General features: G+C 44.4%; 1 protein-coding gene across 4 annotated transcripts in view; it reads left to right on the top strand.

Annotated features, from left to right (window-relative positions):
• Positions 1-611: 611 nt before the first annotated feature.
• The window catches only part of UPF3A (UPF3A regulator of nonsense mediated mRNA decay), a 48,663-nt gene continuing 30,673 nt past the window's right edge, over positions 612-18,601 (top strand). For 2 of the 4 annotated variants that reach the window (XM_019484988.2, XM_059721050.1), the window contains exons 1-2: positions 613-898; positions 5,350-5,456. In XM_019484988.2, coding sequence (XP_019340533.1) covers positions 650-898; positions 5,350-5,456 — 356 coding nt within the window. In that variant the 5' untranslated portion in view covers positions 613-649. Of the gene's footprint in view, positions 899-5,349; positions 5,457-18,601 lie in introns of all 4 variants that reach the window. The other 2 variants (XM_059721051.1, XM_006268554.4) reach the window with 2 other exon arrangements.

The raw sequence follows: 18,601 nt of genomic DNA, 5'->3' as shown, positions 1-18,601 counted from the left end.
TGTGGGCAAATTGGAGAGTCCAGTGGATGGGGGATGGGAGGGGGGCAGGACTTCTGAGGAGAGACTGAGGGAAGGGGCTTATTTATTCTGGAGAAGAGGAGACGAGGGATTTGAGAGCAGCCTTCAGCTCCCTCAAAGCTGGTCACAGAGAGGAGGAGCTGGACTGTTCTCAGTGGTGGCAGATGAGAGAAGGAGCAGCGGCCTCAAGTTGCAGCAAGGGAGGCTGAGGTTGGACAGCAGAAAAATACTCTCCCGAAGAGGGTGGTGAACAGGGATCCTGGTTTTCTCTGGTTAAAAAAAAATCCCCAATTTTCAGACTTAAAAAAAGTAACCCCCAATCCATTTTCCATGATTAAAGTGAAGCACCACTATAACATACGAGCGGATTTTTGGTTACATTAGTTGACCCCGCACGGGACGCGGGAGTGAGGCGTGAGACGCACCTCACACGGGGCTCCAGGTACGGACAAGGAGCGGGGGCGCGGCCGGCGCTCGGGTGGGGACGGGATTCTGAGGGAGCGACCCCCAGCACCTCGCTGAGATCTCGTGAGACTTCTTGACAACAGAACCCGTTCTCGCGATATTTTCTTCCTCCCCTCACCCCCGCCCCTTCCCCTTTCCGCGGCTGAACAGTTGCAGCAGTAGTCTGATGAAGTCGGAGCGGGAGGCTGCGCCGGGGCTGGGGCCTATGCGTGGCGGCGGCAGCGGTAGCGGTAGCGGTGGAGGTGGAGGGCGGGACAAGCGACTCATGGAGCCTCCGCTCCGTCGGGAATCGCCGCGCCGAGAGCCCGAGACCCCGCCCCAACCGCCGCCGCCGTCCTCCTCCTCCCCCCTGGGGCCGCCGCTGCCGCCGGGCCCGGGAAAAGCGCGGGACGAGAAGAAAACTGCGCTGAGCAAAGTGAGCGCTGGGCCGCGGGGCTGGGGGCGGGGTCGGGCGGTCAGGGCAGCAGCACCGGGGACAGCGCCGGGAGGCGGGGCTGCGCCAGGGGAACTTCCCCCTCCCCCCCCCACCTCCACTGAGAGCGCCGGGATTGGGTAGGGAGACGGCCTGCTGCTCGCACGTCTCTCCTCCCGCCCCGTTAGCACGTCATAGCGTTCTGTTCCTTTCCTCGCCCTGCTGCTCGCAAGTCATAGCGTTCTATTCCCTCCTCCTCCTCCCCCGTTCGCACGTCATAGCGTTGTTCCTTGCCTGGCTCTGCTGATCGCACGTCATAGCGTTCTGTTCCCCCCTCCCCCTGCTCGCAGGTCACAGCTTTCTATCCCCCCAACCCTTGGCCACCCTAGTGAGGGTGTCCCCTGGGCGATTCCCCTGTGCCCCCTGCCTGGTCCTTGCCCAGCCCTTGGGAAGTGTTGTCCTTGCTCTGGGCCCTGTGTCTGCAAGGGGGTGGCCAGCCAGGCGCTTGGAACCCGATATTCTGCATTCACCCCCAACCAGGTCCCTTTTCTTTTCTTTTTTTCTCCCTCCCTACTAAAGCTGGTTGCTTCAGGCATGGCAGGCAGGGCCCGTTCTCCAGGCCCTGTCCCTGCCAGCGCTCCTCTCCCAGCCCAGCTTCTTTGTCTCCTCCTTAAAGGGCCCCCAAACTAGACAAAGTCCTCTCTCACCTGAAGCTGGACTGCCATCAGTGGTGTGGTGCCAGAGGTGGCACCAAGTCTCTTCTCACTATAGGGGTTGAGGTGGGCTAGACAGAAAAATTGGGGGGGGGGGGGGTTGAGGTACACATCTTCTGGCCAAACAAATGTATTTGGTTTTTTTAACAATTCCCGCTTAAATATGTGTTTTATCTATGTTATCCACAAAAGGAGAATAAAAATATATACTGTATGTAGACAGATCAGGCCAGGCTGGGAGTGCTGCGCCTCTGCAGGCAGGAGTAGGGCAGGCGGCAGCATCTCTGAGGGAGGCAGGGGGTTTGGACAGGGGCAGTGCTGGCAGAGATGGCTACTGGGGGGACTAAGGCAAATTTTAGGGCAGCTATAGCCACCCCCACAGTGCCATCCCTGTGTGGTGCTAACCTTTTCAGGGCGGTAGAGTCAGTCCGGATGTGGAGTGGATGTGCTCCCCATGGACACGTCCACACATGCAAGTACGTGCGCTTGCAGCAGCTTAAATAGAAATGGTACAAATTTGAGCCGGGGCTTTTTGCCTCGGCGCACTTTGGACATGCACTTTGAGGAGCAAATTGTGCCACTTGGGGCAAAGTAACCCTGCCTGGTTCCTCCCAGACCTGCAGCCAGGGGGAGCTAGAGCCCTGGGCCAGCACCTGTCCTGGCCCCAGCAATACAAAAAACTGCCCTGGTAAGTAGCTCGGGGCTACTCACTCTCAGGAGCATCTGGGGCCCAGCCAGTTAGTACCTGGGGACACTACCTCTTGTGCCAGCTGGACTGCTGAAGCTGCTCTGAGAGTTCCCTGCACCCTTTACCCACTGAGGCACTCTGGCAGTGGGGGCTGCTGCCTGGTTGTGACGTGCTGCGCACCTGCCAGACCCAGATGGGGATTGCACAGCCAGTAGAGGCATCTGTCCTCTGTGCCAGCTGTGGACTGTGGCTGCAGAGTTGGCCTCTGCGGCACTACTGCCAGGTGGGCCTCTGCCCGTCCATCTGGGCAGCTATTGCCTGAAAGATGTTTCGGGTGTGGTGGTCTGCTTTGAACTGTTAAAGCATGTCCTCCTGGCCCCAGCTTGCCAGGTCAGCCCAGCCAGCTGGGTCCAAAGTGCCAGCTCTGAGCAGGCAGGGTCCTGCCACTGGCCTCCCTGGCAGGAATTCTGGTGTTCCCTATTGGAAAAGTGAAAAAATCCCTGATTTAAAAAAAAAAAAAAAAATTCCAAAGTCACTCTGTAAAATACCCCCAAATCCATGTTCCTCCACAATTAAAACAAAAGACCACTATAAAGAGAGAAAGAGTGAGACAGAGACAGCAATCAATTGGGCAATGTTTTATTGTTATATCTACTGTGTTAAAGCAATGTGGAAGCCTACCAGTGTCTTTATCATAATAATAAAGTGAACTCTAAATACGTTTCATGAATTCATGAAACATGAATATATATTTGGCTGCCCCCCACACAAGGGCTATGGCCCCCCAACAGGGGCCAAATGGCCACCGCAGGGGCTACCACAAGGCCACAAGGCTCACGTGCCCCACCCTAGCCCCTTATTGTTGCCCCACCTGGCCCCATCCTACTCCAGCTGCTGCAACCCCCCCGCCCATGGCTGCCCCACCCAGCCCCACCCCCGTTCCCCCAAATCCCCCAATGACTTCCGTGCCAGGCCCCATCCCCCACTTGCACCCCTAGGTAGGCCCCCATGGCTGCCCCCCAACCCCAGGCACTGTCACTTAAAAAGACAAAACAAAACACAAGGAAAAAAAAACCCAAGAAAAAAAGCCTCTATTTACCCTAGAAGCAGGGGCTGGGGGGGTCTCTGGGGCCTCCTGGCAGAACCCCCCCCAGGAAGCAGAGGGCAGCAGGGGGTGGGAGGGCCCAGGCTCGGGCCACTGGGGCTGTCCCTCTGCCCCATGCTGTGCAGGCGGGGCCCCAGTGACCCTGACGGCAGCTGAACTGCCGGTAAGTGCTAGCGTTTTTTTTGGTATGGGGATGCTGGGGTGGGGAGGCAGGGCTGGGGCCGGGCAGAGCAGGGGTCAGAGGGGCTTGGAGGGCAGGGGGTGGGGGGTCAGGCAGAGTGGGGGGGGCGGGGCCATATAGAACAGGGGTCGATGGGGCTTGGGGCGAGCGGAGGGTCAAGCCAGGCAGAGCAGGAATTGGGTGGGCTGGGGGAGTGGGGGGGGGGCAGGAGGGGGTGTCCCCCATAGTCCCCTCCCCCCTCCTCCAGCCCTACCCTGACCCCTTACTTATGGCACTGGAGCACTGGTGCTGCGCTGTCTGGCAGGCCGCGTGTTTAGCACCAGGGAAAGGGGCCAACCATAGAGGTGCTCTGGCAGCCAGAACGTCTCTGTGGAGGACCCAGCCTCCGGTTGCCCCGCTTTTTTAAACTTTGGATTTTTTTAGACCCCTGGATATCCAGGGGTCTAATTTTCTCTCTGCGCTGCAAGTTGGCAGTGCGGGGAACATTTTTTCATTCCCGCATGTGCCTTTTGCCCCATCTCAAAAGGGTTTGAGACAGGGCAAGAGGCATGTGCATGCTTGTCCGGATGCGCCTCTTGGGTCCAGGAGTGGGGCACACATGCCCCTTTATATACATATATGTATTATATAGTCTATATGTATACATGTATGAGAGAGCACAAGCTCTGTGGCCTGAAGCTCACTTCATCAGTTGCTGTGAAAGGCCATGCAGAAAACAAGAGCATAAGAAGAAGAGAGAAATGAGAATACACCCCTGCAAACATGCAACACACATTTGCATTTTTTTTGCAACAGCATTGCATTGTTGACTGATACTGAGTTTGTCATCCACTGTAAGCACCCCTCTCTTCCTTAGCTATGTTAGAGCCAAACCCATCATGTCCCATTTCATGTTTGTGCATTTCTTTTTATTTCTTTGTTTGTAGCACTTTATATTTGTCTTTGTTAAATGTAATCTTGGTGACTATGATCCAGTCCTCCAATTTATAAAGACAACTTTGGATTTCAGTCCTGTCCCCTAAAGTTTTGACATGCTCACCCACCTTAGTGGCATCTACAGGTCTGACCACCAGGGATCCTGGTTTACTTGAATTAAAAAAAAAAAAATCCCCAATTTTCATATTAAAAAAATAACCCAAAATCCACATTTGTCCATGATTAAAATGAAACATCACTAATATATAGACCTGCATATAGTGGTGTTTCATTTGAATAATGGAAAAATGTGGAGTTTGGGTTACTTTTTTAATCTGAAAATTGGGGATTTTTTTTGTTGGAGAAAACCAGGATCCCTGCTGATCACCATATTCTCTGTCCTTGTATCCATACCATGAATAGAAATGTTAAGCAGCCTTAGCCCAAAAACAGACCACAGTGAAACTCCACTTAAGACTTGCTGCCAGATCCATTATTAGGTATGTTTTCCTAGCAATAAATTTGGCTTTATGTAATTCGTTAATGTCGTTTATTTTTGACTGAAGTATCCTGGCTCTTAAGCTCTTTGTTGTAAGATATTTCCTCTCTCCTAGAATCACACTATATGTGATAGCTGTCAATTCCTCTCCTTTATGTGACAGAAACAGAAATTAGCTGTAGGTTGTCCACTCCACTTGCCTGCTGGTGCAAGCAAATGCATACCAAATGAAAGTTTAAATTCTAGAGAGAGTTTTTGGAAAACTACTATTTAATTTGTTTACTATTTTTGCAATAATTTTATCTCTAGATTAGTGCTAATGTTACTTTTCTTTTCTCTTTGGTACTTTGCAGGTAGTTATTCGCCGGCTTCCTCCTTGCCTAACTAAAGAGCAGCTGGAGGAGCAGCTGCATCCTCTACCTGCCCATGATTATTTTGAATTTTGCACTGCTGATCCCAGGTGAGGAGAAGCTGTTTCTTAGTATTAAGAAGAAAAGAGGTATTTCTGTGCTTTTGCAAGCAACCTGTCTAAGGTACCTTGGGCATAGCTGCATACAAAATTGCATATTTTGTCCCCAGAACCTCTATCTTTTTGTTTTGTTGGTTACCTAGATTTTGCTTTTTTTTATGCAGGGAACTTTAAAACAGAAAATTATCATCTTGTTGCTGAAAATACTCAAGTTCTGTTCCAGTTTTCACTGGTGAAGTAGAAGAGAGCTTTTCCTCAATTTATATTATGCCTTCCTAATGCTGAAAAGAGCAGAGCTGGCCAAATGTTCATTTGAATTTAAATGAACTCCTTAATTGCTTCCACATTTACATTAGCTTTTTATAGACTTTCAAAAATCTAGTTTTATTCTCATGAATATTTTAAAAAGCAAACGTTAAAGATACACAACTGGTCAGTCAAGGGTAGAGCTTTTATTTCTTTCAGTATATTTTGTAATTATTTCATCGGCAATTTAAGAATAATGAAACAAAGGAAGTTTACTAACTATTTGTAGTGGGCGGTATCAACCAAGTTAAGAAAACTTTCTAACAAAAGAAGTTTCAGAAAGGGAGGAAATAGAACAATTAAAGTAACTGAAACACTTTTAACATTGTCATATTGCAATGGGACACATCTGTTTGGATGTTGAAGTCACAAAGTATGTATCATAGGGATATGTATGCTTAACTATATGCTGAATTATCTCTCTAGCCAACCCATGTATGTACCTCTGGTCACAATTCTGGAATGGTTTATTAGAGCCTGTGACTCCTAAAGCTTGAACCTTTCAGAAATATAATCACCAAGCACATTCAAGGAGATGGGGGGGAAAAGTTGCCAACAGCCAAATTTGGCTTGTCATATGCATAACATCAGAAGCTTTGGTACCAGCAATACGTTACCAGTGAAAAATTAGGCAGAGAGTGAGTTTAGGCACCTGCAGTGCTAGGATGGGTTTTTTGAGCATGTGTTAGCATCTGTATGTTGTACTTCAGCAGGATCTTAGTTTCCTTATGTCTTTCTTGAGAATCTAGTCACCATGATTTAGGAAAGCCTTTTAGGTTTCTGTTCAACTTGTGCTGCAAAAAAACCCACTAAAACATCTCTTAAAAAGACTCTCTGTGTTCAATACATAGTATTTGGTGAAATGCCAGGGAATGTTCCAGGGTTTGTGTAGCTTGATAATTCCTTGAACATTTAGGCAATTGAGAATAGGTCATATATTTACCTTTTAATTCTCTCTTACGTTCACGCAAACTAGGAATTGTCTCACAGCCTTAACTGACAAGGCTCCAGTCATCTCCTTCTATGCCTTATCTAATTGTCTCCGCAAGGACCCTGAGTGTTTTGCAAACTCCATCACATGCTGTGTTAATCTTTGTCCTCTCCTATGTAAGGAGTAAGAAAATATGTACAAAAGAAACACTGCCATATTGCTTACATAACCAGCACAGCTCACATTTGGAGTACAAACAAAACCTTTGGTGAGGAGAGATTGTCAAGGAATTTTTAACAATATGTATGAAAAATGTATTATTCTGAAGGATATTGCATATGTAAAGAGAGAGCCTGAAAAGATTGAGTGAATTATTTGCTGTGAATTATTTTCCCAGCTGAATGCTTACAACACACTGACTTGCTGGTGTTGCTGTCAGTATTCCACTTTTGCTTAAGAAGTAGATAATTCTGGATAACTGGAAAAAAAGATGAGGGCATGCTTAAAGCACTTTAAAAAATTATCTGCTTTATAGAGTAAGTCTTAAAATCTGAAAACACGGCTTTATTTTTATTTGGTTACTGTATTTTGAGAAGTTGAAAACTGACTAACATTTTAGAGACTAGACAAAAGAGACTCTAAAGTCTGGTGTTTCAGATTTATTTAGTGGCTCTTATTAATCTTTTGATAAAATAATGGTCTGGAAGGCACTTTTTTCACTGGTGATATGTATTCCAGTTCCTTGCTGTCTTCATAGAAACTAGAGCATTGTCTGTGTGGAAAAGATTTTTGGTCTAACTTTGGCTGTTTTAGAAGGAACTACCTTATGTCCATATACACATAATTTATTTATTTATTATTGCTTTGTCTTGCATTGTATGCTATTATAATTATTTTTCCTGGCACATGACAAAATTATAATTTAGAATGAGTTATACCCCTGTAACATTTCTACGTATGCACCCCCATTTCAGAATAATTATGAAACAGTCCTTCAGCTGCTATCCCACACTGCATTGCATCACATCTGCTTTGGCTTTCCTAGTTACCTTTTCTCTCTGCTGCTTAAGGTTTCTGTTGACTTGATATTCCACCCTGTGCCCTGCATTTTGAGTAATGTCACGCTCCCAAGCACATCTCTTTGTGATTTCAGCTAATGCCAAGTTCAGACACCCCAAGTGCCATGTAGTCATTATGTTTAATGCTTCTGCGTGGATTTGTCAGGAGGTCCTGGACTTCCTTGCAATTTTGGGAAAGGAGTGAATTCAATCTCAACTTCCTGTGGTCACTAAAATGCAAAGATCTACAAGCAACAGGCAGACCAAATGCAGTAGCAGTAGTCACAGTACAATCAAGGAGCTGTAATGGATTTACAAAAACAGTACTACAAAATCAAGACCTTCCAGTACCTGTACAGCCTACAAGGAGCTGGACCAGGTTTTTGCTCTAAAAGCTATCGCATATATCCAAGTGTATATTGGAAAATACGGCAACAGCCTATGGTGAGTCTTCAGAATCCACAAAGTCAGTTATGAACTCCCACACAGGAAGACATACACATGGACAACTAAGATCCCTTGAGCACTCTTTGACCCTAGCTGGTGATTCAGTTGGAAATTATCCACAAGACCCATCTGGAGACATATAGTGACTATGCAGCAGATGGGACAACATTTGTAAGTATGAAGTGCTATATTACAGCAGTCTGTCTCATTAGTATCTGTTAGAAGACTTTCTGCCAGGTACTGTCAATATACTGTCAACAGTTATGATTAGCAGATATTATCGCAACAGAGGCAGACATATCTGCTTCTATTCAGTGCCTTTAACCTTTCATTGGCTTGGCTATTTTTCCAGCTCCCACGCTGCGTCCATAAGAATACCAAAATTGGAAAATTTTGGGAGTAAAAGTATATTTTTTTTATACAAAAAAAAAAAAAAAGAAAAATTAATCCTGTGCCTATGGACCAAAATGTGAACTTCCTCAGGTCTTATTCTACTTGCTGGGCACATCTACACATGTGCATTTACTGTGTAGTGACCAAAATTACTGTGCAGTACGGGCATACATCTACATGTGCATGCACGTACTGCGCAGTAAATATGGTGACATACTCTAGCTTGATTTATGTTGCTAATTTACGCCCAATTAGTTATTGCACAGTAACATTGTGCCTTACTGCGCAGTAACATTGTATGTGTGGACTGATTTGGGACTAATTTTTGTTTGCTCAAAAAATTGTTGCACTGTGCTTATATGTCTCATCTTAATGATATCTTGTAGTCTGTTGAGGACAAAGGAGACAAAGAACTCTCTTTCCCTGTTCCCACCATAGAATATTGGAAGTGCCTGTGGTGTCCCATTCAGACAAGATAGAGCTACAATGCCATCTACACACTTAAACCTAGTATCTGCACAAATCTGTTAACTTTGTACTTTCATGGTTCCTTCAGTTTTAATCGTGTTTCAGTTTGCACTATTTTGTTGCACATAAACTCTGCTATTTAAAAAAAAAATGTGGATTTGATTAAGAACAGCTGTCTTTAATAAGTAGGGACTTTCCAAAATCACAATTTTTGTGGAAGCTGCGATTTCAGGTGTGCTCTGTGCTTTAGGTGGTCTCCCTAAAAAAACAAAACAAAACCAAAACCCCCCCCAAAACCCCTGCTGAAAATAAAATGCTGGCTCCCTCTAGAGAGCCAACAGTCCTCATGGCCACTGTGGCTGGGCCACGCAACCTGCTGAGAGTGGAAGGGGTGAGGAGGACTGCTAGTACAACAAGATGGCTGCTATCCCTCGCCACTGATTGACTGCAAGATCTATCCATCATATGGCCCCACCCATCTTCACCAATCAGCCGTGAGGGGTGGAGCCGCATAACAGACGGCCCTCGCAGCCAGTCAACAGTGACAGGCAAAGCCACTGGAGCCCCTCGACCAGTCAGAGGGTTAAGGGGGCCTGGCATGCTCCGCCCACAAAAATAGCTGCCTACCCCATGATTTTCCTGTGAAATCGGCTGACAGCATCCTCAAGTTCAATAAATCCCTATTAAAATGTTGTCTTAAAGTCAGTCTATAAAGTGCATGCATTATGATGTATTTATTTAATCTATTCAATTTCATTCATGAATTAATTTATTCAATTTCATTCAAATGTATTCATAAGGTACATGCATTGCAATGTTTTTAATTTATTCAAGCATGGCAGGTTTCTATACAATGATGATGGCCAGATGCTCTTCTCCAGTCCGAAAAACTCTCAAGTTGGTAATACAACTTTGCAGTTCTGGAGTGAGTTTTATACGGATTTAAGGAAAGAGGAGAGGGTTTCTGCATGCTGAAGTCCTGCAGTCGCTGATGCTCATGCCAGATTTGAAGCCTTAGCAATCACTCTGTTGGCTAGGCTTGCAATCAGTGCTCCATTAAGTAAAACCTGTTTGGTATTATGTCTGTAGCGGGTTTGGGGTTTATCCCATTTCTCTCAGGTTTCTCCCAATCTTTAAATCATACACATCTTTATCTTCTGGGCCCACCGGACCCTCCGGAGTCCTTTTAATCACCAATTATTCCTTATTATTAAACCTTACCATAGTCCATAAAGGATTAACCCTTCCCTCCCCTTGTGGTCTCTTAGACCTGGAGAGAGACTTGGCTGATGCCTGATACCTTCAGCCTCTCTCCCGTGCTTCCTCTTCCTGCCCATTTTTAATGTCCTTTGGCCAGCCAGTTATTCTAATCAGCTGATCTGGTCCTCCTTAGGCAGGCCTGTAACCATCCTCCACTGCCTGCAGCTGTGCTGCAGACCCATTGGCTTGCAGTCTGTCACAATGTCATGCATAGAAGTAACCACATGGCTGCAGCTTTCTCAGCTTTCACTACCCATGAAGCATCCTGGTTACAGTCATGGTGATTTTCCATGTCCTTCAAAACCACATGCCTTCATGATTGTCAATATATCTAGAATACCCTGTTCATCAGAGTTGTAGTACTCAGTAATGGTAATTCAACAGTTCTTGAACGTGGTTTGAAATTGAAGCATTTTCAAAATGTTTTGCTTGTAAAACCCATACCCATTACAGGTAGCAAAGGATTAGATGCAGTGGATTTTATCGTGTCATGATTGTGTATTTTATGTTGTCAAATTTTGTTCTCAACCTGCATTTTAGTATATACGTGAATAGAGGAATTTATTTCGTATGCTGCGATGTGAGTGAAGAACAAGGGATTGCTAACTGTTGCAAGATGCAATGAGAAACCCCTTCACTTTCTCACTTACCTCTGACAGGGTATGACAGGGTTGTGTTAGGAATCTTAGCTGTGAATCCTCATAGTTTTCGGGATATTATGCTATTTTACTGTAGTTTTTAAACAGAAATAGAAGAGTAACTGGTATAATTGCTATATTTTAAAGATGGTATCATGTTTTATTTCAATTGAAAAATTAATTATCAATCAAATTCATGAGGGGTCAAGATGAAGACGAATGGCTGATTGGTAAGTATTTTTGCTAAATTAGAATTGCATTTCTTGGGTTTTTTTTATACGTTAGTATTTGTTTAACAAGCCTTTTCTTTTTTATTTTAGGTAAAGGAAAACAAATTAAAATGGTTGTTCCTGTTCCTAATCCACACATTTATGAAGAAATATATTAGAAAAAATTAAATGGAGAATGTGTAAATTATTTGTTTAAAAAACATAGAGGAATGCATTATTCCATAGAAGTAAAGGCTTCGGTGATGATATGCAGCATGTTCATTTGTGGAAAAGATTACCTAGCAATCTAGTTGCCATATAGAGATCAGCATCAAGTGTGTTACACATCTTTGGTGCAGTGTGCATAGGATCTCAAAGGGTTTTGTGCACAGAGAAAGTGTTGGAAGACAGGTATCCAATATATTAATTGTTAGCTATTGAGATTGTGAACATTACAGAAATTAATTTCATTCAGAAGTTATATTTCACTGGTTACTCAGCAGAAAACAAACTGTCGGGGGTGCTGAGGAAATGTATTCAGCTAGTTACATTCTTATGAGGGTCTGATTTCCATAGAAAATGTCCTAACCAGCATCTCATACCAGCAAACACTGGGTACAGTAAGTCCATCCTAAATGTAGTGTGGATGCTCAGCAGTGCAGTAGTTTTTTTGTTGGAAATGTATGGCAAAATATGGAGTGGCCTTCAAAGAAATCAATCCCATACAACTTTATGAAGAAGCATTTTAAATATAGTACGAGAGGTACAATGGTAGGCATAAAAAAGAATGAAGTATCCCCAGTCATCTTAACGTCTCACAGTTTGAATATTCCCAAACAATCACATACCAGCTGACCTTACCCCTATTATTCACTTCAGAGGGTTTGGGCTAGATCCAGTAAAGGAATGTATGTACCTAAAGGAGGACTTACATACCTAAGTCTAACATTCCAATCCAGGACCCCTTGCTTATCTGCACCTATACCTGAAGGTGGCTGAACTTGCTATAAGCCTTCCTGTGTGAAGGATGTAGCCTAGAGTTCTGCTTCTGTAGAAGTGCCTTCATTTGATCAACAAGGTACCTAAGCCCATACAGGATTTGGAAACTAGTTGTTCTGCTGATTTTTGTGAACAGCCTAACTCAGTAGGTGTACTCTAAGAATACCTAACAGATGCAAGATCAGGCATCTCACAAACTGCAGTTATGGCAACTTTCTTCTAAGCAGGGCTCTCACAGGAGAAGTTGATGTGCCCAGGCATCTGTCTGTCTTGTGAGACAATAGATTTGCACTGAGTGAGGTATCAGCTTGTTGAGCCTCTGTGAGTGTGGCTGTGGAGCTGAGTTCTTGAATGAAAGCCCCTTCCTCAGTTATCGCATGTGAACTTTGTATGTAACAGTCCTGAATGTGGTGTGGGGTTCTTTCTAAGTCTTCTTTTTCCTTTGTGTATTGGGCTCTTCTTTCTTCGAGCCTCCATTCTACACTTATAAACTGTTTACAGGCACTTTGATCTTCTCCCAGTCATTTCACTCAGGGTTCATTGCTTTCATATTTCTCATGTAAACATCTTTGAAATGGAGCTAAAGAGTCCTACATGGTATCTTCCTCAAAAGATTTCTCCATACAAGAGATCCATGGGTATATGGCCATCATCGAAGTCAATGCTGACTGAGAAGAGAATGGGTGCTTGGATTGTTGAAACATTCCAAGACCTCAGTGTGGGCAACTTTCTCCTGCCAAAAATTCCTAGAGTGCAGCAAAGGCAACATAAATGGAAGCCCACATTTTATATAAATACTCCAGGACTTAAGGTACTTGCCCAAGAAATGGGAAACCCACGTTTAATACTCTTGTTGGCCTGAAAAGGCTCAAACCTATGTCTTCCTTCACTAACACCCCACTCACTGGAGTCTAGTCTAGATCAGGGGTGTTCAACCCTTAGTCTGTAAGCCAAATCCAGCCCATGAAGCCATTTCATCCAGCCCACAGGACTCTTTATTGGTCCAAAAATTTGGCGGGGGGGAGGGGGCAGTGGCAGCATTAATTGCTGTTCCCCTGCTGCCAAATTTCCAGACCTGGGGAAAGCCCTGTTGGCTGGATAGTGTGGCTCTGCATACCAGATTGTGCCAGCTTGCAGAGCTGGCCTACCACACAGCTACATTGGGGCATGCTGGCTTGGGCCAGCTCGTGGCTGCTTCTGGGTGTGCAGGGCTGAGCTGGGCTGGTGCATGGCCACATCCTTCATGAAGGGCCTAGTTCCACGTGCCAGACCTGTGTGAGATCTGGCCCACAGACCAGGCTTGCACCACTTATCTGGTTCACGGTGACAAAAGGTTGGGCACCACTGGCCTAAATTAAGTCAGAGCAGTCTCCATCCTTCTTGAATATGTGCCAACATGTAGCACTGAATGTCAGGTTTATAGGGCCAGAGAGATGGCAGGCAAGAGAAAACTAGTTTAAGTGGCAGTCCATTAGGAGGTGTGTGTCCTGAGGCTGCAGGACCAGGGCTGGTTCTATATTTTATTCAAAGACGGTTGAATGTAAAATGCAGAAGTAGCCCAGGAAGCTGGACATGCTCCTCCAGCCTTAGTGCTTAGTACGGTACATGTACTGACCACTAAGCTAAAGAATTAGCCTTCCTATTTGGTCATATGAATCTTACAATATTTGCTGCATGGAAGCACACCTTTAATAATATGGGCAGATAGTGTCCCTCTAAAATAGTCCATGACTTTCCAGTGAGGTGCAAGAAGTCAGTTTAAAGCCACCTAGCTGAAAAGGACATCAAATCTGTTTTATTTTTTGGTTGAGAACCACTGGGCCTGTGATTAAGAGGGGGATGGTTCAATTTTCTCTGGCTGTTTTAAAAGAAATTCGTGAGGCCTGCTCAGTTCTTTGAAAGAACAGTAACAGTTCTGGATTCCACCTGGGAAGATAGGCACCTGGAAGTTAGACATTGTCATGTTTGCTTTATAGATGCCTGAGCCCTGTGTATTTTCAGTCCAGCTATTTGTCTTTGGAGCCACCTGCATTTGAGAAACAGACCTGTAATTGCTAATCACTCTCCTAGCCACATGTTGAAATAGCATAATATAAAAGCTATAACTAGGGACTGTCTCAGTTTGGTAGTGTTACTAGGCACTAGGGCTGCATGAAACTTCGGTCGCTGATTCAATTAGGTGGTGATTCGGACTGATTCGGTGACTGAATCTCCGAATTGAATCAGAAGACCCTTTAATCTCTCTGAATCAAATCAGAACCCTCCGAATCGATTCAGAAAGACTCAATGATTCGGACATAGACACAGCTTTAAATGTTTTTTCGACATACCTCAAGGTACCAGGCAGCTCATGAATGCTGTGATGCTGGGGCTAATGGAGCATCCCACAGGAGCATGGAGGGTCCCCAGCATGCTTGGCAGCAGACCTGGAAATGGACCAGAAGCACTTCCAGTTCACTTCTGGGTTCGCCAGGAAGCGCGCCCCGGCTCAGCGACTGGTGCCACGTGAGTCTGCGGGGGCACCCAGGGTCCCCCTGCAGCCAATCACCGAGCCGGGGGGACGCAGGAGGGCCCCCCTGCGTGATCGACAGTGGACCTGGAAGTGGACCAGAAGTACTTCCACTTCTAGGTTCACTGCCAAGCATGCAGGGGGGGCCCCCGCACTCCTGTGGGACACTCTATCCACCCCACCATTGCAGCGTTCATGAGCTGCACCTGGTACCCCGAGGTACGTAGAAAAAACATTTAAAGCTGTATCTGTGACCGAATCAGCATCGAAGCTTCAGATTTGGCTGAATCGAATCTAGACAGTGATCCAAATCAACAGATTGAATCACTGTCCCTGATTCAGGCCGAATCCAAATCGAATACAGCCCGTTTTGCACACCCCTGATAGGCACACATTTTTGTGTTTCTACATTTGTATGTGTTTCTGATACTGCAGGTGATGGTTCTGGTCCTGAATATCTTTTATTATTTTATTAATGTAAAACTGGTGGCTACACTGGATCCTTTGGCACAATATAATTCTGAAGTCTGCACTGTAGAAAATACTGTCCTGGCTATATTTTCCTATAATTTTCTTCTGCTGATCAGTAATAAATGCTTAGTTGAAAAATTAACTGTTTAAAATGTTTGGTTCTGTTTTGAAATGTATTCACTTCTACAAGTCTAAGTGTAAGGGAATAGAGAAGTGCTGCTGTTTTGTGAAAGAAAGGAGAAAGAAATCAATTGTGGTGCCAAAATGGACAGAAACCACCTGTGGGTCTAACATATCCAAAAATGTTTGAGGAATCCTATTTTTATTTCCTATATTCTTTGGCATTTTTCAGTGTCTGAACCACATGGCTATAAGTTTTATTTGGAGAGGGGGGCAGGCCAGTGCCTCCCCTTTCTCTTGAAGGTGTTTCACTTTGCAGAAAATGTTTGTTGACTGGAGAGAGGGAGAATTACTAGCTTATGAGTTGGTGTACTTCTCTGAAGAGGAGAGTAATAAATACCTTAAATGCTAGACATGATTCCTGCTCAAAGAACTACTTATGCACTTTATGTGAAACTATAATTTGATTAAAATATTAAAACAGTCCTTGGATAACGACCTGAAACTAAAGACTCCACCATACCCTAAATTGGTGATTCTCAACCAGGGGTCCATGGTATCTTGGGGTGCATTGAGATCCTTTTAGGGGTGCTGTGGGGTGTCACACACTGTTAACCCTGTTAGGTTTATAAACAAGATGAACCCAGATATTTTGAATATAAATCTATGGTGGTCTTTCTGAGTTCTTTGCAACAGTAAAACATACCCCCCTCCCACCTGATGAGTAGTCTGTAGCTTAGTCATTAAGGCATTCTTCATGAAGGTGGTTTTGAATCCCTTCAGGGAAAGGAGTGAATAGAATTTGGATTTTGTCCTCAGTAAGTGCAATATGTACTGAGTATTGTATGAAAGAAAAAGGTTGTTTTAATTAAAACTGACCCCTACTCAGTTTTTTAAAGAAGGGGCATAGGAGTCAGCCACTAGGATAAGGTTCTGAATCCTGAGTAATAGGAGAGTGGGAATTAAGATACAGGTTTGGATGCCAGTACTGACATACACCTTTATTGTTTATAAAGAAAACAAAACCAATTCAATCATACACATAGGGAGCGTCTACACGTGCAATTAATGTGACTGAGTAAATTCTGGCGTAATTTGAGCCAGAGTAAACTAATTCAGACATCACCATCCATACATGTATTTAAGCACAGTAATTTACTATGCCATCGAATAGTACTCAACAAGACTATTGGACTGCTTAGTAAATTCGTCTACACTGGATTAATTGCTATGCACACTTGGATGGTGACACTTTACTTCACAGCAAATTAGTGTGCTGTACAGTAAAGTACACGTGTAGATGTGCCTCTTGTAAACTTTAAAAAAGTGCTGAATTTATTTCCCATTAAAATCAATGGGTGGGATATTGATTCTGTTTTATTTTGACCTTTTTCATGGCTGCATCACTATAGTGCTGTGTACTTTCTCAGAAACGTTGAAAATGTCACCAATATGTTTCATTAACTTTAATTCTTATCAACATGTATTAATTTTCTTTGTGAAGTTTAATGTTACTGTCACTGGAGTTTTCCTCCAAAGCGAAATCTTTCATAAAGATATAAATGCAGCGTTTCTGTTTTTTAACTTATTTGTAAAGTAAGAGATGTCTCAGTTAAGACCCCAGTGTTGCAAACATACAGGTAAGTAACTTTGTTTGCATGCATAATTATCCATGTAAGTGCTCAGGAGCAATGCTTTATCATTGTACACCATTAGCAGGATGTGTTTTTCTTTATGCCAAGTTTTGGCTCTACAACCAGCAATCTGACCTGGCCACCACTTAGCTTTTCTTTATTCTATAGGTGTAAGGCTTCCTAGAAATGCTAGATAATAAACTAATTTGCTGTTCTGGAAATGTTTATCTGTCACAACCAGAACATGGGTGGTTAGGCCTAGTAGTGTTTAGGCCTGGGGTCAGGAGTTGGAGTCCAAGATCTAGAGCCAGTTGACAAACTGGAATTCAAAGGTCAAGTCATGGTCAAGGACAGGCAAGGGTCATGGAACTAGAATTGGGGAACTCTGATTCAAGCCAGGGCTGGAAGCCAGAGTCACCAGCCAGAGATCTCACTGGGCTCAAGCTAGGTTCAAGGACTGGAATCAAAGCAAGCACAAGGATTAAGACTATGCAAGCTCACCAGCTGTTTTGTTGTGCAGATACCTTACTGGTGTCTGCCTGCTGCTTTTAGGGCTTTGTTCAGGATGGTATTGGCTTCTTGTAAATACAGCAGCCAGTGACTGACTGCATGAGGTATCTGCAGCTGGAGCATGACTCACTTGGGTATCCACTCCTAACAACAAACTAATTCAGAAGGATAAAAAAATTATTCCAGATATATGTCCGAGTGTATCCTGTCCTAGGTGTGCATACACCCTCTGCATCCAAAACTGAAGACCTTTGAATAGCAGTTGGGTTGTGTTAGCACTGTGCTTGTCCTCATATCTCCCTTACCCAAGGGCAAAATGGACAGAGTAGCCTCAACCATTCCTCAGGCTCTTCTTACTACCTGTGTTAGGAAGACAGAACAAGCAATTGCCTTTTGCAGTCCATGCACTGCCTTTTGCAGTCTGAATAATGGACAGCTGGTAAAGTTAACTTTATTTTATTTCTCTTGTCCCCCTCCCCTCCAATACCCTTACATGTAATATGTCCTGCCTCAATTTTGTCTCTACCCACAACCAAAAAGACATTCAAAGCTGGCAAGCTCCAAATTATCTTCATTCAATGATACATATTTTACTCATGGACAGCTACTCTCTGTTCTGTCTTGCTGGTAGCAATGTGCCAGAGTACTAGTTAGTGTGCCATTCCTTGAGCAATGTGAGGACTGTCAAATCCTGAAAAGTGAGGGTCAGTTTTTAAGCCAGAACCAGTCTTTTCTAATATCCATGTAATCCAGTATCCCAGTCAACCAGTATACTACACCCACAGCTGATGTTGGCAAAAAAACCCTTCAGCACCATCAGGACGGGGTCTAGTGTTGAAGACTGCTTTGCTACTGGCTGCCACATTGACACCAACCACCAGTTCCACATCTACCTGAGACGGAGGAGGTAGGAATGGGATAGGCATGATACCAGGCAGCAGTCCCTTTCTGTTCATAAGGAGAAAGTTCAAGTCTTCAATTTCCAGGGAATAGAGCACTAGGATTATTTTTTCCAACAGAAGCAAGTGACACTTTGGCTTAATATAAAAAAATTGTGAATAATGTTTGGTACTCAAACTTGAAAATATTGGCAAAACACGAAATCCAGTATTGACATCAATACTGACATCAGCAATGATATCAATATCAGGTTTGATGCAAGGTACTGACATTGACAACAGCA

This window comes from Alligator mississippiensis, chromosome 1, assembly GCF_030867095.1.
Source record: "Alligator mississippiensis isolate rAllMis1 chromosome 1, rAllMis1, whole genome shotgun sequence".
Classification (NCBI taxonomy): Eukaryota; Metazoa; Chordata; order Crocodylia; family Alligatoridae; genus Alligator; species Alligator mississippiensis.
This window is presented reverse-complemented; position numbering and strand designations above follow the sequence as displayed.